Source organism: Rhineura floridana, chromosome 19 (genome assembly GCF_030035675.1).
Source record: "Rhineura floridana isolate rRhiFlo1 chromosome 19, rRhiFlo1.hap2, whole genome shotgun sequence".
Classification (NCBI taxonomy): domain Eukaryota; kingdom Metazoa; phylum Chordata; class Lepidosauria; order Squamata; family Rhineuridae; genus Rhineura; species Rhineura floridana.
The window spans coordinates 26,290,301-26,312,928 of NC_084498.1; the positions used below are offsets into that span (position 1 = coordinate 26,290,301).

The 22,628-nt window shown below is 52.9% G+C and overlaps 2 protein-coding genes across 3 annotated transcripts in view; one reads left to right on the forward strand and one right to left on the reverse strand.

Annotated features, from left to right (window-relative positions):
* INPP5J (inositol polyphosphate-5-phosphatase J) overlaps positions 1-10,184 on the forward strand; it is a 32,023-nt gene extending 21,839 nt beyond the window's left edge. For both annotated transcript variants that reach the window (XM_061602652.1, XM_061602653.1), the window contains 6 exons: positions 1,144-1,253; positions 2,307-2,490; positions 4,549-4,686; positions 6,523-6,600; positions 7,651-7,755; positions 8,519-10,184. In XM_061602652.1, coding sequence (XP_061458636.1) covers positions 1,144-1,253; positions 2,307-2,490; positions 4,549-4,686; positions 6,523-6,600; positions 7,651-7,755; positions 8,519-9,133 — 1,230 coding nt within the window. In that variant the 3' untranslated portion in view covers positions 9,134-10,184. The remainder of the gene's footprint in view (positions 1-1,143; positions 1,254-2,306; positions 2,491-4,548; positions 4,687-6,522; positions 6,601-7,650; positions 7,756-8,518) is intronic.
* Positions 9,179-21,680, reverse strand: PLA2G3 (phospholipase A2 group III). Its single transcript, XM_061602654.1, has 7 exons — positions 21,056-21,680; positions 17,236-17,368; positions 16,218-16,352; positions 15,399-15,916; positions 13,993-14,122; positions 13,430-13,564; positions 9,179-11,406 (listed from the first exon to the last, which is right to left on the reverse strand). The coding sequence occupies exons 1-7, from the start codon at positions 21,612-21,614 to the stop codon at positions 11,220-11,222; spliced, it is 1,797 nt and encodes a 598-aa protein (XP_061458638.1). The 5' UTR covers positions 21,615-21,680; the 3' UTR covers positions 9,179-11,219.
* Positions 21,681-22,628: the final 948 nt, after the last annotated feature.

Sequence of the window (22,628 nt, forward strand, 5' to 3'; positions counted from 1 at the left end):
AGCAGATAGGAAAGACATTCCTGGTTCTAACTAACTAAGTTGGAGGCGCAATGCCCAGACGTGGATCTTGCCCTCATGGCTCAGGAGAGAGAGCAAAGACAGAGATGTCTCCTCTCTCCTCGGACAGTCAAAGAATAAGACGAAGGAAGGCAGGGCAGGCCAGCTTCTCTGAGCATATCAGTTTACAAGGAAGGAAGTTAGTCAGAGCACAGCACAGGGAAAGGTAGGCAAGCCTAGCCAGCTGGAGGACCCCAACTCTCTCTTCCTTCTGGAACGCAAACAAAAGAACCCAAACTGGAGTTGCTCTTGCCCCACTTCCAACAGGCTGTGTGTGTGTGTGTGTGTGTGTGAGATGTTTCAGTTGCAAACTCAGGCACCAGTTGTTATATTTCTACAGCAATTCCGGAAAGGAAAGATTTCAAGTAACCTGCTGGTATGGCCGCTGCTGGTTGACAATGGTGGGAGAGCCGCAGGCGGCTGATCTCCCAGCAAAGCCGAGGGAATAGCCCCGATGTTCTTCTTCCCCTCCACCGCTGCCAGACAGAAGGGCTGCTAGCATCCCCTGACCACTGGCCATGCTAGCTGGGGCTCGTGGGCGTGGTGGAGTCCACCAACCTCTGGAGGGCCACAGGTTCCCTGCCCCTGGTCTACACTGACGGGCAGCGTCTCTCCATGGTTTCAGGCAGGGGGTCTTTCCAGCCCACTCCTACCTGGAGATGCCCTTGGGGATTGAACCAGGGACCTTCTGCATGCCAAGCAGGCACTCTGCCCCTGACCGTACGGCCCTTCCCCAGTGGTCATGGGGCTTGTCCGTCCCTCCTGCTGCCAATCAGCTGCTCCTTCCCTACAGGCAGCAGGTGACCACAGGGAGCAAGGCACTCTGGGAGCTGTGGTTCTTCGAGAGGCATGCGCCAGGGTCAGTGCTGCAGCTGCCCGTTATCTAGCACGCGAGGGTGGAGTCGCCTGGCACCTTGCAGCGTGCCTGCTGCTTTGGCTTTTCCTTTGGCCAGAGGAAGGGCCGTGGTTTGGCCTCTGAATGAGTTGGCCAGGGTCGGGGTGGGTGGGAGAGTTTCCTTCCCATGTGACTGTGCCCCCCCCAATGCTCCCTCTCTCCACCCCCACCCCCCTGCCTGCATCTCGCAGTTGAACATTGCTAAGAGCACGTGGCCCATCCTGAAAGGTTTCCAAGAGGGACCCCTGAACTTCCCCCCGACCTTCAAGTTCGACGTGGGAACCAACTTGTATGACAGCAGGTAAGGGGCTTGGGGGCTGGGCCTGGAGGGTGGGGTTTTATTCCAAGGGGGGAGGTGGGGGAGAATGTGGACGGCGTTGGCCCTTGCTCCCAGAGCCGCTGTGTGAGAGACACGGCCACCTGGGTGTGGCCTGCAGCACCAATCCCCAAAGGGTGGGCCAGCCACATTTGGGGCTGCGTGCAGAGAAGTTGTTTAGGGGCAACCTAGGGGGCTGTAAGCCCCAGAGTTTTTGCAACAGTCTGAGGACCTCACTGTCCATTGCTACACATGAACGTATTTCTTATAGATGTCAGTTTTGTTTGGATACCTGTCTGGACCAGAGCTTGGAAAATTACTTTTTTGAACTATAACTCCCATCAGTCCCAGCCAGCATGGCCACTGATGGGAGTTGTAGTTCAAACAAGTAACTTTTCTAAGCTCTGGTCTGGACATGTGAATGGCTTCTTTGTTTAAATTTAGATGATGTCTATTACAATTTTAATGTGAGCTGATGGTTTCCCCCCTCCTTTGCATTTTTTCTTCTGTCCCTCCTCTCCACCCCCTTCTTTTTTAAATTTGTTATTAAAGACATTATTCAAATAACGAAAGGCCTCCTGGGAGCCACACGGGAGTCTTCCTGCTGCATCTCTGTATGATCCCCTGCTTTGGCTTGCTGTTACCTGATTGCTGGGGTGTTTGACAATTCTGACATGCCTCTGAGAGGATGCGATTGGATCACTGAGTCACTCCTGACACAGAGGTGCATCAGGGTTACCTGCCTCTGGAGGAGGCTGCCCATTTCAGCTCTGTATGAATCACTGCTCTGGGTTCACCCTCATCCACTCAGGAGGCACACCCAGGACAGCAGCTCTTAGAGAAACATAGATGGTGATTCTTGCTATTGGATACTAAAAGAAAAATATTTTTTGGTGTGGGGGTGAAGTCTGCCAACAGTAAATAATTCGGAGGAATAGGGGACTGCTATGAGACGCCTCTTACTTAGCATAATAGTTAATCTGGCCTTGGGAGGGTTAGTCCCTTGAAGATCATTCTGCTTGCTTGCATGCCTCACAGTGCCAAGAAGCGGAAGCCGGCTTGGACGGACCGCATCCTGTGGAAGATTAAAGGCTCCGGAGTCTCGACGCACCCCGGACGATCCACCAGTGGTGTCTCGGCTGTGACACAGCTGTGCTATTGCAGCCACATGGAGTACACCATCAGCGACCACAAACCCGTGGTCTCTGTCTTTGCTGTGCAGGTGAGTCCAGAGCCCCAGTGGAAAGTGAGCCAGAGGGGAATCTGTGGGCCGGCCTGGCTGTGTGCAAAGTCTGGTCTGTGCTCTTGCAAGCTGGCAAGATCAATAATAATAATAATAATAATAATAATAATAATAATAATAATAATAATAATAATAAACTTTAATTTATAGGCCGCCTATCTGGCCAATGGCCACTCTAGGCGGCTTACAGTAAAATATGATAAAATACAATAAATAAGATATAGTCAATACATTACATACAAGTTCAGTATAATAAATTATCAGCATTTCAAAGCAAGGCTAATTTACCCTAGAAGTCTCAGAGGTTGTAAAGGCCTGGTTAAAGAGCCAAGTCTTCAGGCCCTGGCGAAATATTTCTAGGGAAGGGGCATGTCGAAGATCTATTGGGAGGGAGTTCCAGATCGAGGGGGCCGCCACAGAGAAAGCTCTCTCCCGAGTCTTCACCAACCTAGCCACTTTAGTTGGCGGGACTGAGAGCAGGTCCTGTGTGGCATATCTCGTAGGGCGGCACAATTTATGACGGTGGAGGCGCTCCGTCAGATATACTGGGCCCAAACTGTATAGGGCTTTAAAGGTTAATACCAACACCTTGAATTGAGCCCGGAAAATAACTGGAAGCCAGTGGAGATTGTAAAGCATTGGAGTAATATGATCGTATTGGCGGCTATTCGTGAGTAAACGAGCCGCCGTATTTTGTACCAGCTGTAGTTTCCGGACTGTTTTCAAGGGTAGCCCCACGTAGAGCGCATTGCAGTAGTCTAAACGAGAGGTGACCAGAGCGTGCACTACAAGTGGTAGCTGGTGAATAGGAAGATAGGGTTGCAGCCTTCGAACGAGGCGCAGTTGACCCCAAGCTGCTCGGCATACCGATGAAACTTGGGCCTCCATAGACAGCTCGGAATCAAGAATCACCCCAAGACTGCAGATCTGATTTTTCAGGGGCAATTGTACCCCATTAAATATCAGGTCGATGTTTCCCAATCTTCCCTTGTCTCCCACGAGCAGTACTTCAGTTTTAGCCTGTTTCTTCCCATCCATCCACTCACAGATTCAAGGCGCGTGCTGAACCAGTAAACTGGGACTTGGAGAGAGAGTTCTGCTAACTCTTCTCCCAGATCTTGTTCACACAAGGGGGAAGGGAAATAGCGCAGTGGTCAAGCAACTGTGCTTTGCATGCAGAAGATCCCCGGTTTGATCCCTAATGGTATATCTGGGTAGGGCTGGGACAGACTGCCTGCTTGAAAATATGGAGAGCCGCTGCCAGTCAGTGCAGACATCACTGAGCTACATGTCCCCAATAGTCTGACTCAGTATAGTGAAGGGCCGTAGCTCAGTGGCAGAGCATCTGTCTTGCATGCAGAAGGCCCCATGTCCAATCCCTGACAGCATCTCCAGGTAGGGCTGGGAGGGAGACTCCTGTCCACAACTCTGGAAAGCTGCTGCCAGTCAGAGCAGACAGTACTGAGCTGGATGGACCTATCTTCCGATACAGTTACTTCAGTTCACAACATCCTGAAGTCTTCTTCTGTGGCCCCAGAGGTATAATGTGGTACGGCCTTCCTGGGACTGTGGGGTGGCTACTTGCCCACCTTCTTTCCAAATACTTGCTGGGACACTGGAAAAACTCAGCAAGGGAAAGCGAAGGCTGGAGTCATGCCAACCTGGTGACTGCCTGCCTTTTAATTTAATTTGAATCTGAAGCCCCTTAAGCGCATCTTTAAAATATTGTTTATATCAGGTGTGGGGGAACCTTTGGCCCTCCAGATGTTGCTGAACTACACCTCCCATTTAATGGTGGTTATTTGATGAAGCAGAAAAAAATGTGTGTTTGTGCCTTCCTCCACCCAATTTTTCAGCCTTGAATCCTTCTGCAAAACACTGACATACCTACTCTTTGTGTGTGGGGTGGGTGCTATGTGCTTGAGCCCCAAATCTTTTTAGCAAAGCCTCCTTAGCAGGTTGCTTTGAGTTGTCTGAACATAGCAAAGGCTGGCTCATATCACTGCCTGTGGCCCTTTCTCACTGTCTCTCTCACAGTTTGCTTCCAGAGCTGATGTGCACCTGGTGGAGCTTCAAGTGGCTGATGAGTGGACAAAACCGGAACAAGCTGTCGCCAGGTACAAGATCTCTTCAGGTTATCACCGGAGCTCCTGGGACTGGATCGCCCTTTACCGGGTAAGAGGCGATTACCACGAAGGGAGTGTGTGGTGGTTTTGTGGAAACATCTGGCCACAGGCCAAAGTGACACGAGGGCAGAGTGTATAAAATGAAGTAAGTTCTGAATGTGCATGTTTTTGCACAGAATAGGAGTGCGCTACAGTGCAAGCCGTGAGGTCTTGCACAGTTTATCTTTTTTTTTTTAGCAGCTTACCTCTTGCAACACTCACCTTCACTGCATACAAAACCCCAGTGATAGAATTTTTGCCATCACAGTTTAGATGAAATGAAGAATGACAATAAAAGCAAACAGGCCCTTTTTTGTGCATGGCTAACCTATCTTTCAGTGCTTCTTGGGTGACAATGCAGTGGGGGCAGCGAGGGACATTATCCATAAGAAATTAAAGGATGGGGGTGGGGAAGGACTCCCAACGTTGTATTCTGCACAAACATTTCAGAAAGGCTGTCAGATTAGATTGCTCTTAACCTGACAGCTCCCTGTACTGTAAACTGTTTTCTCTTTTGACAGCCTAATCTAATAACTCCAAAATCCATCGCCTTGCTTTTGGTATGGCTTTAGCAATTAAGGAAGTTCTCCATTACTCAGCCATATTTCCAGGAAGAATCAGGAAGCCAACAAATAATTTACAATCCCTGACTGTGAAAAGCAACCTGGATGAGCCATAATTATCTCTAATGTAGCGTTTTTAAAGTGTTCCAAGCACTTTGCATGCCTTATCTTGCTACAGTCCTTACAACAGTCCTGCCAGGTGGGACAGTATAATTAATCCCCATATTACAGGGGACAAGATTGAGGCTAGATTACCTGAGGCCACCTGGCCTGCTCAAGATCTTCCAGGTCGGTTTCTGTTCTGCTCTATTCCACCAGCTGTCTGAAAGAGCGAGCACTAATAAAATCGCAGACTGCTTGCCAAAACGAGATTATTCTCGAGCAGGCAGCTGAAACGATTGATCTAAATTATTCATAGTGGAAGTGCAAAGGAAACAGCCACATGAGGAAGATCCTCAAGAATTATGCTTACTCTGTGCTGTAGAAGGTTCAGAGACACCTGACGAGGAAGGCTGGCAAAGTTGGCAGCAAAAATAATATAAAATATATTTTTAAAAAATATAGGTGGTTTGGTATGCACAGGAAAGCTAATATATATTGAGACAGGTCATTAGTTCATCCAGTGCAGTGTCATTGACTCCAGCAGGCAACACCTATCAGTTTTTCAGGCAGGGATCTTTTGCTAGAGATGCCACAGACTGAACCGTTGACCTCCGAGGAGCATAGAAAGTGGCCTTATACCAAGTCAGACCACTGGCTCAGTATTGTCGACACTGACTGGCAGCAGCTCTCCAGGGCTTCAGGCCAACCCTACCATGGAGGTGCCCAGGATTCAACCTGGGACCTTCTGCATGTAAAGCAGGGGCTCTGTCACCGATCTACAACCCTGCCTGAATGGAAACGGGAAGCTGCCTTACACTGAGTCAGACCATTGGTCCATCTTGCTCAGTATTGCCTGCACTGGCTGGCAGCAGCTGCCTAGGGTTTCAGACAGGCGGCACTCCCAGCCCTGTATGGAGATGCCGAGGATCGAGCCAGGGACCTTTTTGGCCTGCAAAGCAGATGCTCTGCCACTGAGCTACAGCCCGTTTCTCAAACCCTCCGCACTCCACCCCTCTGGCTAAGTGTGTTAAGCTTTTTTTTTTAAATTTTGAAAGTTGACAGTTTCAGGCTCCTTACAGTGGTAGCTGCAAGAGGGTTAGGGTTTGCAGCTGGCATGCGTGACTCCCTGCTGGAAGAAAAAGCCCTGCTGATGCTTTTCCTGACTCCTCTCCCCTTCCCAGGTGGGCTTCCGACACTACAAAGACTATGTTGCCTACATTTGGGCAAAACAGGAGGACACAGAAAGCAACATTTACCAGGTATGGGAACACGACTACAAGAGGAAGAAAAAGGAGGCTAACGGTTCCAGGTTTTGCATTAAGTTATCATAAGAATATTGAAAGGGTTATAGAACAGGATGCATTGCATTAAATGACATTCTTACTAATACTGATATTATCGTTTAGTGTTTGTGTGGCACATGTCACATCTGTTTTCATTAACAGTGGGCTGCATCTCATGCTTTCTGCCTGCAGCACAAGAGCTCTTGTGCCAGCAGATGGCTGATGTTGCACAGCGGAAGAATCCAACCCGGCAGTTGCACTTGTGGAAACTTGTTGCACAACTGATGGCCTTGAACATTCAAGGACAGCACCCACAGCTGCAGACAAATGGGACAGACTGTCATTGCTGAGATGTTTACCCAGAACCTCTCTCCAGAGCCATCCTTTACCGTTCGTAGTACAGCTGACGGTGCCCAGTGCTGCACCCTGCTTTGGGAGACACGGCAGTGTGTCACACGCTATTGTGCAACAATGTTATCAGCCACCTGTTCATGCATTCTCTTGTGCAACAACATTCCGTGGGCGCAAAATGTTTTGCCGGTGGAACAAGCACATGATCAAATGACTTGTGTATAGGACTGTAGTCAACTAAGTCCTATTCAGAGTTGACCCACTGATGTGAAAGAAGTTAGCTTAGTCATGTTTATTAACTTCAATGGGTCTATGCTGAGTAGGGCTAGCATTGAATGCTGTCCAATGTAAAATAGAAGACAGGCAAGCGGTACCCTTTCTACGCCTGGTGCAGAAGCCTGCAACTGGCAGGTGACACTCCTGCAAGTCCAGAATCCCCTGCCGCAAGCAGCCCACTTCTCTGCCCCATATGTAGCTGTGGTTTCGAGGTAAGCATCATGCCCAGAGTTTGGTGGGGGGGGATGTTCAGACTGCTTGAGAGGACTGCTATTCGTCTGCCAGATCCTAGTCCAACACTCTGACCACTACACCGCACTGCATCTCTGCTGGCAGTTGGCTTGATGCTGCTGTCAAACACCTGTAACTCTGTCACCTCTTCTCTTCCAAAATGTTTAGTTATTGTTTCCAGAGGAGTCTCTGCCCAAAGGGAAAGGAGATTACATCTTGGGTTACTACAGCAACAGCTACAGCTGTTTGGTGGGCGTGACGGAGCCCTTCCAGGTGAGTGCAGAGACAGCTGCGGGCGGCTTCTTTGACACCAAGCAGCGATGTGGGGTTTGGGGGAAGGGTCGTAGCTCAGTGGTTAGAGCATCTGCTCTGCATGCAGAAGGTTCTCCGTTCAGCCCCTGACAGCATCTCCATGTAGGGCTGGGAGAGACGCCCCGCCTGAAGCCCTGGGGAGTTGCTGCCAGTCAGTGTAGACAATAGGGAGCTGAATGATCTGATTTGGTACGAGGCAGCTTCCTGTATTCTGGGAAATTTTGACTTGGAAAATGTTCAGGGTAATTTGCGTGGGGCAGTTTGCACCATAAAAACGTCCTGATGTGTGCTGGAGAGCAATCTAATTTAACACTTTTGTTTTATTCAAGCGCGCTTAAAAGCTTTGAAGCTGCTGAGCCTGCTTCATGCTGTATTTGCAACAGGCATCCCTTCATGGTTGCAAATAACCCTGTGAAAACGGGAACTTAGCTGTAGGGAAATAAAGTGCTGGATGAGTTTCTGCAGAAAATCCTCCTGCAGAAAATCCCCCCTCCCCTGAATCACTGGTGGGAAGTGGGAAGTGGTGGGAAGTGGAAATTAGAGAAGATCACCTTGAAAGGTGAAGTGAAGCAAATTTCACCCCCATTCCCTCTCCTCTTCCCACACCCTCAGGCTGTAATTTTCTGGGGAAGTAGGAAAGAACATGTGGAACTAGAGCAAAATGGATGCACCCCCATTCCGAGTCAATTCTGCCTCTCCTCTTTCCGCCGTTTCCCCAATTTAGATCTCGTTGCCCACCGTGGAGCAGGTCAGTAGCCCCACAGACAGCTCAAGCCCTACATCGGACGAGGAGGACAACAGCACCATGGTTCTCCTTGGCCCCAAATCCCGCAGCCCCAGCCCCGGGAAGATGAAGCGTCACCGCAGCCGGAGTCCCAGCTTGGCCAAGTTCCAGGGGCTGATCCTGCGGTCGCCGAGCCGGGACCAGGGCGCCAGCCGCAGCCCGTCACCGCAGAGCCGCCGTGGGAGCAGCATCCTCAAGAGCGAGATTCCCAGCATCCAGTTTCCCAAGGAGAGCCCCCGTCAACGCTCCAAGTCGCGGGAGCCGCCGCCACTGCAGCAGCAGCACAGTACAGAGGGACCCCGGCTCCCGGGCGCCTGGCGCTTTGACGAGAACCCCCTGGCACGGGCCGACCCCCGTAACCTGGGGCTTTTGCCGGCCGTGCGCTTGGAGACGATTGATCAGGTCATTGGTTCTCGCCGGGAGAGTTCCGACCAGGGGCTCCCTCCCCGCAGGATGAGTCCGACCAGCCCAACAGCGGCCCTTGCCACCCTCTTCAGTACCTCCCCAAAGGAGGGGTTATCCCCGGACCACCACAGCCGTGAGGTGGGACACTGAAGAGACGGAGCTGGTCTGCACGAGCCGACTGTCAAACCATCCCATGTAGCAAGCTTGCAGTGTTATCTGTGTCCTTGCCTGCCAGTTTTCTGTTCTCTCTCTCTCTCTCTGTGTCTCTCTTCCCCTCTCCTGCAAGGTTGCATTAAGACCCAGGGAAGGGGCTACCACTCACAGGGCCCTGTCTCCTGACTCCATCTGCTGGACAATCCTCCTCCTTCCCTTCTGCGTAGGGGGACTGAATAGTGTGAGCAAAAGGCCTCAGCTCTTTGGCCTTTTCACCCATATAATACCCCCCTAAAAAAACCCAACAGCCATTGGTGAGAGTTCCCTTACCTGCTGACCATCCAGTTCGGTGCCGAGACAATGCACCGTCTACCTACCTATCCTTCTAGCTCCATCTCTGCTCTTGATCTGCAATGTTGTGGTGGTTGTGGTAGTTGTGGCTGAAGACAGCTTTCCCCTTGAGACCCAACAGGATGGCAAGAGGACGACTGCCCAGTGCAAAAGAACCAAGAGTTGCAGAGAGGGAGGGGGCAGGCACACCAGAAGCCACCCTCTGCCCTGGCTTGCAAAGGCATTCTTTCTGCTGCTGGCTGCAAACCCCTCTGCCGTTTAGGCTCACAGCTGCTGCAGCGCAGGGCCCACACCTCTTATCCTGGTTGCAAGAAGCTGTTGAGCAACAAGGGGGGGTATGCACAGTGCACTATGATTGGGGGGTGATAAGAGCATTCAAAGGCAGGAGCAGGGCCCTGGGCCTGCACACAGCTTTGGAGGCAAAGGCTGCAGGCCCAGTTAGGGCTCAGCTGGTGCTCCCTAAAGGCTCGGCAGGGGAAACTGCCAGTGCCAGGGCATTCTTGTCTGAGAGGATGAGGCGGACGCAACACCGGCGACACCATGGAGGACGCAGTGGCAGAAGCTTGGCTCCTGTTGCGTAATGCACTGTTAAGCAGAGGATGGACGTCAAGGTGGGAAGTCTAAAAAAGAACTTGGGGGGGGACGGTTGGGTTTCTGGGGCAAGGGTTGACCGTTGTGCCTTGGAACCAGGAATGAACGAAGCGTCCTGGGAGGGGGGGTGGGGAAAGGGGAGGACAGGGGGCGGGTCTCCCCCGAGACAGATCCACGACCTTCGCTGGGACGAGTTCAGAGTTGATGCAATCTGTCCTGCCTCACTTCTCCCCCCTCTCCCTCCCTTCCAATGATAACAATAATAAAATCATCTACAAAATCATCACTGAGTGACTGCCTGTGTGTCTCTCTCGGGGCCAGGGGCAGGTGGAAAGAGTTCCCCGCTTGGGGTGGGGTTATGCTTGTTCACACCCCAGCAGTCAGGCATCTTCACCGTGTCAAGCAAAACCCAGCTTGGCCCACTCCGCGGCAGGAAAGCAGTTTAATTTATTGCTACATTATTTACAGCTCACCGGTAGCAACCAGCCGGACCACCCCTCCCTCCTAATAAATTACAGGTAAAGGTGCAGGGTGCCTGCCCCTGCCCTCCACGCCTGGGGAACGGGTGCAGGGCCTGGCCAACTGCGGGGCCGATGGCATCCGACAACCCGCATGGCAAGGGCTTTCTAAAGAAACACGTGATGTAAGGAAAGTCTCTGGGGTGCAGGAGGACCATCAAGCTCTCTTTTGTTTGCGGGTGGGACCCAGGTATCCGGGCTTCTTCCAACATCCGCCCCAGCCTCCTTCAGAACTATTGTCCACAGTCTGTGTCGGTCAAGGGTGCTCCAAGGGGGTTGTTTGCTAAAGATGGGGAGCACTGACTTTGTGGACTCCTGTGCTGGCCGGGCCAGCCTCCCACCACAGCGAACCCTTTCAAGCCACCCCCTGTGCAGTTTCCTTGCACTTTCTGCAGGGCTCAACCGTCCACACCAAATATGGAAGCAGACAGAAGGCACAGCTGTCTTGGCCACTGGAGGCCCGCCCTTCCCTCAACAGGGATTTCCCTGCTCTTTCCACGAGCACAGCTGGAGGCAAACGGGCTAGCGGGAGAAGCTGAAGCATCTGCCAAAGTCACACCAGGCCCTATCGCAGAGACAAGGGCTGGGTTTGGCTTGACCAAATGGAGCGGCTGCCCAGGGGCTCAGTGGGGCCTGGGCTGGTACGCATCCCTCGCCAGCTGCTTGCATTTGTCAAAGAGCTGGACAGGCTGGCCAAGGGGGCTCCGCTCCTGCCGCTTCACCTTCAGGGAGGTGCCCGCGTACTTCCGTGCCAGCCGGTTGGTGAGATGCCGCGCCGGGGCCAAGAGGGCTCTGCCGACATCAACGCAACTGCAGGAGAGGAAGAAAACACTGGAGTTGGTTAGTCCTGCGCAGCCCTCCCTTCCTCCAGGAAAACAGGAGGTGGGGATTTGATTGCATTTTTCGCCGAGAATCAAGAACCAATACGGTGCAGTACCTAAAAAATGGGAATGTCCCCAGTTCGGAACTCACTTCTGCCACACGGACTCTCACTGGGCTGCCGTAAGGAAGCCACCGCTCCGTCAGTCACAGACTGGGACGTGTGTACTATGGGGATGGATGCTGACTTTATAGGGGTGTTGCAAGGATTAAAACTGCTCTACAGCAGAGGTGGTGGCGGGGAGGGCTTTTTCAGCCCGAAGGCCACATAGCAGTGGTGGGCAGAGCCGTGGCTGTGAACTTAACCTTTGCACAGTAGGCCAGTTTCTACACGCACCCCCATCTGTGCTCCAGCCGGGCTAGCAAGATAAGAGTTTCATTTCTCGCCCACCGTTCCTTCAAGGAGCTCAAGGTGGCATGCAAGGTTCTCTTCCAGCCAGGCAGGGAAAAAACCCTCAAAGAGGGTGCACAGCAGGGCTGGTGGGGAGCAAGGCCTGGAGAGGCCTTGAGGGCCAGGTGGAAAGGCACAGACCACAGACTAGTAGCGTTGGAAGGGGCCTATGAGGCCGTCGAGGCTAGGAGCATATTCCGCCCCTGGGTCTGAGCTTCCTAGATGGCACAGGTGTCCAAGTGAGATGACAACTATGCTCTGCCTGGGGCTGTGGGTTAGCATCCAAACTCCCCCCTTCTGCAGGAGCTTGCAGCGGGCTGTGCCGGCGGGGAGGTGCCAGATTAGGGTTTGTGCGCGGAAGACCATGGATTCCATCCGCACTTAAAAGAATCTGGAAGGAGGCGATGGAGAGAAAGACCCTTTTCTGCCCGAGACCCCCAAAGAGCAGAGGATCCAATTCAGCAGAAAACAGCCTTGTCTGTGCGCATGCGCCACCCTTCATCCTGTTTGCAGTTCCTTTTCTGCTTTCCTGGTGCTGCCGTCTAGTGGCAGGCAAGGAGCATCACATTGCTAGCAGAGCACAGATCCAAAGAAACTCTTTAAGAAGGGGGGAGGGGGCTTGGGGGATCTCCGGCCGTAAGAGCCAGTCAAGGACACGAATCCCATTCAGCTCCTGTGACACAACGGCCCTTGGTGGGCCTGTTGGATGGATGCAGCTGGGCCAATGCGCTCCCTTCTCCAGGAGGGCTGGACGGGGTGCCACCGTTTTAGGGGAGCAGAAACAGAAGAGAGAGAGGTCAACATATGGGAGCAGAGAGGGGTGAAGCTGGTCTGGGAGGTGACCTGCGAGTCTGTCTGCAATGCCAGAGCTCAGGCTTTGCATATACGCAAAGTGGTAGAGCCTGACTGAGCATGTGCAGAGTGCTTTCCTCTCACCACTGAGTAAATCCCAGCCTAGCCCCTAAAAAGATGACAAGAGTTCCTAACTCAGGAGGGGATTGATTCCAGACAAGCGCCTGCCCGCCCAACCTCCAAACTCTTTAGAACTTAAATCAGCACTGGGGGAACCTCCAACCTGCGGGCCTAATCCAGCCTAGCCAGAGTCCTGATCTGGCCTGTGAGGCTGTTCTCCTAAAGCCATGCTCTCCAGCTGAGAAAGATTTTTCTCCATCACTGGCCACTGACAATGGCACCAATTACCTAGCGAGGTAGTGGGCTCTCCGACACTGGAGGCCTTCAAGAGGCAGCTGGACAGCCATCTGTCGGGAATGCTTTGACTTGGATTCCTGCATTGAGCAGGGGGTTGGACTGGATGGCCTTATAGGCCCCTGCCAACTCTACTATTCTATGATTCTATGAGCTACAGCAACTATTGTTCGCCTGGCACAGCAGCGCTAGGTTGCAGCCTTGATGAGGCTTGCAGTGACAGGTGCCTCCCTCGTGGCGAGAGGTCCTGGAGATCATGTGATGTAGCCCCCTGGGCTGGCAACATGCAGCCTCCCTGTTGGAAGCTCAAGGTCTCCCTTTGACCCGACCTCCGCCGCCATCCACACATGCACTCACTTGGGCTGCTCTTCCTCTCCCTCCAGGCAACCCGGGGGCGTCTGCAGGACGAAACAGGCGGAGGAGACGTAGTCGAATAGCACCTCCCCTTCCACCTCGTTGGGACCCTTTGTCCTTCGCAGGAACCGGGCCAGCCTGCAAGGAGAAAGCAGCTCAGAACCCAAAGGAGCACCCAGCCCACCTCAACCCTGCTGGCAGAAACCGGGACGCCTGGGAAAGGCCGCAGCGCAGTGGCAGAGCATCTGGCTTGCATGCCAAAGGTCCCGGGTTCAATCCCCAGCACCATCTCCAGGTAGGGATGGGAATGTCCCCTACCTCAAACCCTGGAGAGCCAATGCTGCCGGTCAGTGGGGACAATCCTGAACCAGATGGACCAGTGGTTTGGCCCAGTATACGGCAGCTCCCTGTGTTTCCAGCATTGAGCAGGCGGTTGGACTTGATGGCCTTATAGGCCCCTTCCAACTCTACTATTCTATGATTCTATGACCCGTATCTGGGAGCCTCTGCATGCGAAACAGGTGATCTACCACATACCGTCCCTAGGAGGCAATGCCCGCGCTCACCTGCGGGTGCAGTTGCAATGGAAGAGGGTGCGGGAGTCCAGGTTGTGCAGCTGGTATTTGACCTCGTTTGGCGCGATCCTGTATGGACACTGATCCAGGCGTCGGTAGCAGCTGCAGCTCTGCGATGGAACTGGTGAGACAAGCGGGCAGCGGTAAAAACGAGGGGAAACCCACAATCCTAAAGGGGGTAGTCAAACACCTGCACTGGGCACACGCTGCCTCCAGACCTGCTACTGATAGTGGACAACCAGATGCCTCTGGAAAGCTCACAAACAGGGCACAAAAGACAGCCGCCCTCCCCTGTTTTGTAGCTAGGTTCTGACATTCAGAGGTATACTGCCTCTCTGCATGGAAGTTCCATTTTGTTCTCATAGATACGAGCCGTTCACAGATTCTTCGCCATCAGCTCGTCTAATCTCCTTTTAGAGCCGGTGGCCGTTTCCACAATCTTGCAACACCCAATTCCATAAAGTTAAATGATGCGCAACGCGAAGGAGGACTTCCTGTTGGCTAAAGATTTGGGGACAGACAACGGCCATCACAGAGGTATAGAAAATGCTGCAGGGTGTGGAAAAAGTGGAAAAAGGAGTTTTTCTTTCTCTCTCTCATAACATGAAAACTTAGGACCATCCAATGAACAGGAATGTCGGAAGTTTCAGGACAGACAAAAGAAAGGACTCCTTCACGCAGCGCAGAGATAAACTGTGGAATTTTCTCCCACAAGAGACAGGGATGGCCACCCACGTGGAAGGCTTTTACGAAGGGGATTAGACAAGTTCATGGGGGATAAGGCTATCCATGGCTAATAGTCACGATGGCTATGTCCTACCTCTAGTTTTGGCAGTGGTATGATTCTTAACACCAGTTGCTGGAAATCACAAGTGGGGAACGTTGGCTTTTGGGCTTCCCATAATGGACATCTGGTTGGCCACTCTGAGTGCTGGACTAGAATCCAGCAGGCTCTCCTTATCATGGGACAGCCTACCTTCTAGGGCAGCCTTTCCCAACCAGCGTGCCTCCAGATGTTGCTGGACCACAATTCCCATCTTTCCTGACCATTGGCAACGTTGGCTGAGGCTGACGGGAGTTGTGGTCCAACAACATCTGGAGGCACACTGGTTGGGAAAGGCTGCTCTAGGGCATGACCTGTCTGTCTGTCTCCCTCTTGTCTATACCATCCCCAAGTTCCCAGTCTGCATCTGTATTAGAATTGTTTTTAAAAGATGTTTTGTTTGTTTTTAGTGATTTATCACTGTTTTGCTACCCTGGGCTCTCTTTGGGAGGAAGGGCGGGATATAAATTTAATTAATAACAGCAGCAGTAACTACTTCTGCATTTTGGAGCCTCCTAAAAAAAAAAAAAAGCCCCCCACCCCGCCCCAAACACCACAGCAGCAGTTCACTCACCTCGGTTACCCGATACAGCGGTGTGCCTGTGTTTGCTAGTGTCAGACAACGGCTCCCCTCTTTGCCCGGCCTCGCTGGGTGGCCCTGTTCCTATCACGCCGGTTCGTTGGACAGCTGGATGCTCGGTTGTGAGGCTACCACCTGACCTCAACAAGTCCAGTTCTGACATAGTCCCGAGGGTGGGGGGCAACGGCACTGCCCCCTTGCTTATGGAGACTGCTTCTGGGTTCCTGGGCAGCAGGGAGGGTGTGATCAGATCTCGTTCAGAGACTGGGACTGGCGGAGCCACGGATGCCCAGCCCTCGGAATGTTCCGGGGGCAGCCTCGGCAACTCCGAGGTGCCTTGTCCTGGATGCTTCCGGTTCTTCTTCCGGCTGTGCTTCCTGCCTTTGCTCCTATGCTGTCCGGGCCGGGGTGGAGGCATGGCAGCATGGGAGCTCTCAACAGAGGGCACGATAGCGTAGTAATGGCTCTGTTCCACCAAGCGAGCCAATGGCATCAGCCCATATGCCTTGCACCTAGAAAGGGGAGGAGGAAGAAGAGGAGGAGGTAAGACCAGCTGCTCTGCCTGTCTTTCCATCCCACTCCCTCCACCCAAAAACCGTGTGTGTGTGTAGAAATTCACCTGCTGTACAAAGGTAACATTCACTGCTCCACCCACTTTTGCCTCTGGCCCCGCCCACCACCCCTGGCATGTGGCCCCTAGAAGGTTGCCAGGAAGGGAACACGGCCCTCGGGGTGGAAGAGGGTTCTCCACCCCGCTCTGCCGCGCCATCTAGAAGCAAAGACAGCCGACGAATGGAGAAGCAGATCACTCACCCGCCCCACCAGTGCCACTCCAGACATTCCTCGCTCTCCTCCAGGACGAAGCACGGTGCTTCCAGCAGGTTGAAAAAGGTGACACCAATGAAGTTGGAGATGGTGTCGTTGAGGTTCATCAGGCAGTGCCTGAACCTGTCAATGGAAATCGGAGGAACCGTCAGTGCTGGGGCTGGGGGGGATGGGCACAGTTGCAGGAGGCCCCTGCAGCACACCGGCATTTGCAAGAGGCATGGATGCAGATCCCTGCTTAGCCCTAAAATGGCAAACTGTTCTGGGGCCCCAGCCAAGCCACTTCTTGACTGCTGCAAAGCTTGCATTTGATGCTATCATCGCCATCATAATTGAATTACCAGTAGCAATAGTAAATGGCAGATGATTAATCTTAAAATACAAAATAGTCGTAGTAAATAACAGAAGATGAATTTTAGAACAATACAAAGTGGCCCCCCACAGCAGAGACCCCATTCTTCCAGATGGGGAAGCCCGTCAAACAAAAATGTCTTAAATTGTTTCTGGAAAATGCACCTGCTGCCTGGGGCTTTGACGGGGGGAGGAGGAGGAAGGGGAGCACCCCCCCCGCAATGAAACTTAATCCCCAGATTATGCAAGAAACTAGCCTGCTCCCCCCCTTTCAGAGTTTTACTTTGCCCTCCCTTCACAAGACAAAAAATCCTGCAGATCCCCATGGGCTGATGGGAGATGTTTTCCAAGGCAGCTGGAGGGCACCACGGTGGGGAAGGATGCAGGGAAGTCAGAACATGCCATGTCATATTACCAGCCCTTCAAAAGCTCTCAAGCAGAGGTCTCTGCCAGGCAGAGATGCACTTAAGGGTATGCTGGTGTGATCTCAAGATCTTCCGATAGGCTCTGCTGCTGATGTGCAACAGCTGACCTCCCCCATAAGAGAGGCTTCATCTGGGATTAAGGATCTGCGGCCTCTCGCACCCTAAGGGACAGCCATGCTCCAGACCAAGACCAACAAGTGGCAAGACAGTTAAGACCACTGTGCACTCACTGGGCATCGCAGTCGCAGTGAGAGACGGTGTGTAGGCGGAAGTTGCGCATCCCGAACCCATATCCCAGGGCAGAGATCTGAGCTTCACATCGATCATGCTCTCGGCAACACACATCCGGACCCTGGAAAACCCCTAAAAAGAAAAGGAGCCTAGATCAGGCAAAGGACCAAAGTCAGACCCCTAGAGCCTGTGGCTGCAGAAATGTAAATGTAATGTAAATTTAATTTTTTAGGTCGCAGAAGGCCTGCTGGACGCAGTAGTGAACGTTACAGGAACAGTGAGTGGGTTTGGAGGCAGAAGGCGCTTGCAATATTGTGCCAGGTCATCCTTCACCAACCTGGCACCCACCAGATTCCCAACCCCTGGCTTATTAAATATTTTTTTTAAATTCTAAGCAGTTTACATAAAATACTTATACATTCACATGAGGACGCAACAATAATGTATGAACAACTTTGGTCCCCACTTCAACCCCCAATTACAAGGAAGACAATGAATACGGCAAAGGCTTTGCTAAAACCCTGTGGAGTCTACTTTCACTCGCAGCAACAGCAACGGGCTCCCCGGAGTAATGATTTGACTCCTAAGACAGCTTCTATAGGTTCATGATCACAGAACAGAAGAAGGGGTTAACATGGACAGCAAACCTGGACAGCCCCTGACTGTGGACACTGAGTGAGCAAGATGTCCGTTGTACTAGGGTACCCCAAGGGTTTTTACATTTAATTGGCAATTAATGCTACCACTGACAAAGCTACAATGGAAGCTCTCTACACTCATCCTGCAGTTTTTCAAAGCGAGCCCACTCTTCCTCCTTCCCATGCACCCACCCACAATAGCCTTTCCTCAGCTGATTGCAGCTTATTAAGCCTTCTTTCCCATCGGCTGTTGTTTGCGTTGCCCACCTGCAGAATCCCATTGCATAATTGCAATGCTGCAATACTGTACCATCAAAGAACTTGTGACTTGCCATTACTATGGCATTAGGAGGATGCTGCCTACAACTCTGGTATGCTAAAAGCCGGAGGAGACAATAAAGGAGAGACATAGTCAAGGCGGCTCCCAAGGCAATCACTGGAACACTGGGAACCTCAATTAGAGATACGTTTTTAGTCCTCATGGCTGCAAAAATGGGTTTGGAGATGGAAAGGTAAAAGAGACGGCACAATTCATTGTTTTCCAGGACACTAAGCCCAGAATCACAGTGTTTTGAGGGCCAATGACATTGTATAAGAAGATTCCTCGAGTTCTGTTTGGCGCCTCTAACGTTTTATGAACTAAAGGACACGTGACTTAATTACATCTGCAGGGCAATTCGTTGCTTGCCTGCTCAGATGGACAAGGAAAGAATTGGCACCCGAGCAACTGAATGGCAATATCTCTGCTGAGCAGAAACTCTTCCCCAGGCAAGACAGTGTTGTGGCAGACTCTTCCAGAATTTAAAAGCGGGGAGAGGCCTCTGTGCAGGGGTGTTCCTTCCAACCTGCGAAAGGAACCTCCTTGTACCAATACTGTAAATTTGAATCTTGAGGCTGGCGGACAGCAGCAGCCCTCACGGGTTTCAGGCAGGGGCCTGCTTTCCAAGCCCAACCTAGGGAGGCCAGGGTTCAAACCTAGGACCTTTGCATGCAAAGCTGGCACCGTACCATTGCGCTACAGTCATGCTGTGGTGCATTTAAAGGTGACTGGAGTAGAGTGCCATTCTGTTAACAGAATTTTGGAGTTTGTCGGGCAGGGGCTTCCTCATATGAACCCCTGAAGATATTTGAACTGTCCTCTCACATTGCACCCTCTGCTCAGCAAGCCACGAACAAGACTCACGAAGCCTCAACTTGCAAATTGCAGACCCTGGAAAATGGGAAGAGTAAAAATGGAGTCACAGTATCACTGCTGCCCCCTTGTGGTCACGGGTGGCACACTGCAGCACACAGCGGTAGCTTCATTGCTGCCTGCCCTGCAGGTGATGGACGTTGTGCTCTTTCAACAGAGGGAAAGTGCTTGCAAAAGGATCGTTATGAAATGACAACTAATCTGGGCGCCAAGCAACTGCTTGTGTTTGTTCCAAAGCCTAACAAAAAACGACTCCCAGAATTTCACACACAGCCCCATGCAATTACTGCCTTGCTTGCTGCATGGATGAAGTCAGCAACGGCATTATTAAGGGGACTTGCTAGAAAAGCTGCAGCTGAGTGGCAGAGCACCTGCTTTGCATGTAGAAAGTCCCTATTTCAATCCCCAGCATCTCCAAGCAGGGCTGAGAATATCCCTTCTCTGAAATCCTGGGAAGCTGCTGCCAGTCAGTGCAGACACTACTGAGCTAGATGGATGAAATGAATGAATGAATGAATGAATGAACAGATGAAATGAATGAATGAATGAATGAGATGGCCAATGGCCCAACACAACACAGTGAAAAGGACACAGCTCAGTGGTCGGCTATCTGCTTTGCATGCAAAAATCCCCCGGTTCAATCTCCGGCATCTCCAGATAGGACTGGGATGCACCCTTGGAGAGCTGCTGCCAGTCAGTGTAGAACATACTGAGCTAGATAGACAGGTGGTCTGACTTGCAATAAGGCATATCCCCATGTTCCTATGATCTCCTCCGTGTCACCTCCCCCCCCCCCCAAGCGGAGCAGCATCAGCACAGGGGCAGACAAACGGCACAAGCCACAGAATAATAGTTTTGCTGAATCAGGCCAAGGTGGGCCCAGCTTTTTGCTTTCCTCTAACAGCCACTCAAATGTCTCTGGGGAGCCTGGAAAAGCAAAGATTAAAAAGGGGGAGGGGAAGAGAAAGCAAGAGGCATGACAGCAGTTTTCAAAAGTCGAAGAACTGTCACACAGAAGATGGAGCCAGACAAGCGGTGGCCGGTGGCTCCATGTCAGCGAGGCAGTGGAATCTGCACCGGGTTTTAATCTGAATTTTGGACACCTTGGACAGCTCCTTGAAAGTTTACACTAAAACCCAGAGCGGATTCCGCTGGCCCACTAACATGGAGCCGCCATGGAGCCAGGCTTGTTTTTTGCTGCTCCAGACAGGCAGGACTAGAACCAATGTCTGGAAATTGCACAGAGGAGCAGATTTCGGCTAGATGTTACAAGAGACTTCCTGACAGGAAAAGCTGCTGGACAGCAGAACAGGCTGCCCTAGGAGATGGTGCATCTGTCAGGGATGCTGCACCCCACACTGCAGATTCTGCAGTCAGCAAGGGGTTGGACTGGATGACCTCTAAAGTCCCTTCCAACTCTCCCAACGCTCTAAACCCCTGTTGCTCATAACTGAATTGTCTCTAACCCTTTCTGAAGCCATTTAAATTGTGCAAGATCAGCCGCATCTAGTGGCAATGGGTTCCATAGGTTAGCCATGCATCATGTGAAAGTTGCCCATCTACAGAAGGACTCCTAGGGCCCCGCTCCCCCGCGTGGGCTGCACGGAGCAGTTTAATGTTATAGAAACATACACATTATTTTAAAAGAAGATATGACTGATCAGCTTGGAGGAATCTAGTCCTAGAGGCAAGAGGTTCCGATTGGAAACAAGGGGAGCTAAGGTTCAGCCCCGTCTAGCCGACGACGACGCCTCTTTCCAAAGAAATCTCCGGGCTAGCGGGACTGAACTCAGCGGGATAAGAATCGCACTTTGCACATGCTCGAAAACTCTCTTTTCTGTCGTCCACGTTCCGGGAGTGAGCGGGGGCATTTGCAAACAGGCCGCGCAGCCCTGCTCTTGCGGTCAAGGGCCTCCTCCACCCGACGCCGAGCACCTGGCAGCCAAAACAGAGCCCTCCGATTCTCACCCTCCGGCCCGTTTTCCTTACCCAGGTCGGTGAAGTTGCCCGCCGAGTCGCCGGCTCCGCACCAGAGCGTCCCGGGCACCGTCCAGCCCCGCCGGACCCTCTTGCGTCCCCGCTCCTCCAGGGCCCCCAGCGTTCCCGCGGCGGCCTCTCCCGACGCCGGTCCCCTGCAAACGTCTTTCTGCGCCTCCAAAACACCCAGCCATCGCCGCAGCTCCGGCCCCCAGAAGGCGCGCACCAAGGGGCTGCGGTGGGCGCCGGCGACGCCGCGCCTTCGACGGCTCCCGGGACGCGGCGGCGGCGGCGGCGCGCACAGCTCCAAGTACCAGCCCGTGAGGGAGAGCTCCGCGCGCCAAGCGCAGCCCAGCAGCCGCCCCCGAGAGTCCCAGGCGCTCTGGACCAGCGCGGGCGGGAGCCCGTCAGGACGCAGCCACAGGAAGCTCAAGAGCTGGACACGGCCGCCCTCGGGGGCGATCATGTGGCAGAAGGTGTTGGCCTTGCGCCAGGAGGCGCCGGTCCCCGGGGCCAGCGCCATGGCCGCCGCCACCACCTGCGAGGCGAGCAGGGAGCGTAGGAGCGCCATCAGAGCCAAGAAAAGCCTTCCTCCCCGACGGCTGGCAGCGCCGGCGAGCCAACGGTCTCGGGTCCCAAAAGCCGGCAGCGGAATGAATGGAGCTTCTCCTCCCACCGCGGCGCTTTTTGACACCTGGAGAGCTCGCCGGCTCATTGGAGGGCTCTGGGCAACCCCCCCCCCCTCGCCGAGCCACGCCCCTCCGCTCTGACTCAAGCACGCGGCTGCTGGCCCGCGTAGAAGCCCCGACGGCCCCCGAGGGCTGGGCGTGGAAAAGCCACCTGCCCGGTTTTGCCAACTTTGGGCTGCGGCAAAAGCTGCCCCTGAAGAGGAGGCCCGCCGCTGAGGGAGATCCTGTGGCCTTCTGGATTGTGCTGGACTCAGAGAATCATAGAGTTGGAAGGGACCTACAAGGCCATCGAGTCCGCCCCCTGCTCAGTGCAGGAATCCAAAACTCCAATGCCCATCACCCATTGGGCCTGGCTGTCTGGGGATGATGGGAGTTAGCTATCCCAGACATAATCCGCCCCTTGTTCACCTGGATCAGACCTCTAGTCCACCTTCTCAACAGTCAGATGCTGCCAAGATGCTCACAAGTAGGACTCCCAAGGCCGTAGTCCTCTATCTCTGGCATCTGGTGCCCAGAGGTAGACTGCTCCTTAACATGGAGGCTCCACCCCTAACCGTTAAGGGGACATGGGGACATCAGAACTGTCTGGCTGGATCACACCCGGGGCCCATTCTGCTTCCAACCCCTTTGAAGCCTCTGGAATGCTCTCAAGCGAGACGCATCCACTTGCTCTCTGTCCCCCAGGGCTTGATATTCAGAGACAGGCTGCTTCTGAGCACAGAAGCTAAAAAAAATCTTTTCAGGATCAGACCAAAGCATGCCGAGGCCATGACATGCTTACTCATCCTGGCTTCCGGGGGAAGAGAGCGGAAAATGTGAGAAATCAAGAGCTCTGTGCAGTTCTGTGAGTTTGCTGCTGTGCTTAATGTCTGAAGGAGGGTTTTTCACGCTTTGTG

What these genes read in the sequence shown, in the direction of transcription:
- PLA2G3 (XM_061602654.1), bottom strand. Translation starts at nt 21,614, where the DNA reads ATGGCGCTCCTACGCTCCCTGCTCGCCTCGCAGGTGGTGGCGGCGGCC. An exon ending in CACTGCGACTGCGATGCCCA is followed by an intron (nt 16,353 to 17,235) that starts GTGAGTGCACAG and finishes TTCCATTGACAG; the next exon opens with GTTCAGGCACTGCCTGATGA. An exon ending in GGAGAGGAAGAGCAGCCCAA is followed by an intron (nt 11,407 to 13,429) that starts GTGAGTGCATGT and finishes CCTCTCCTGCAG; the next exon opens with TTGCGTTGATGTCGGCAGAG.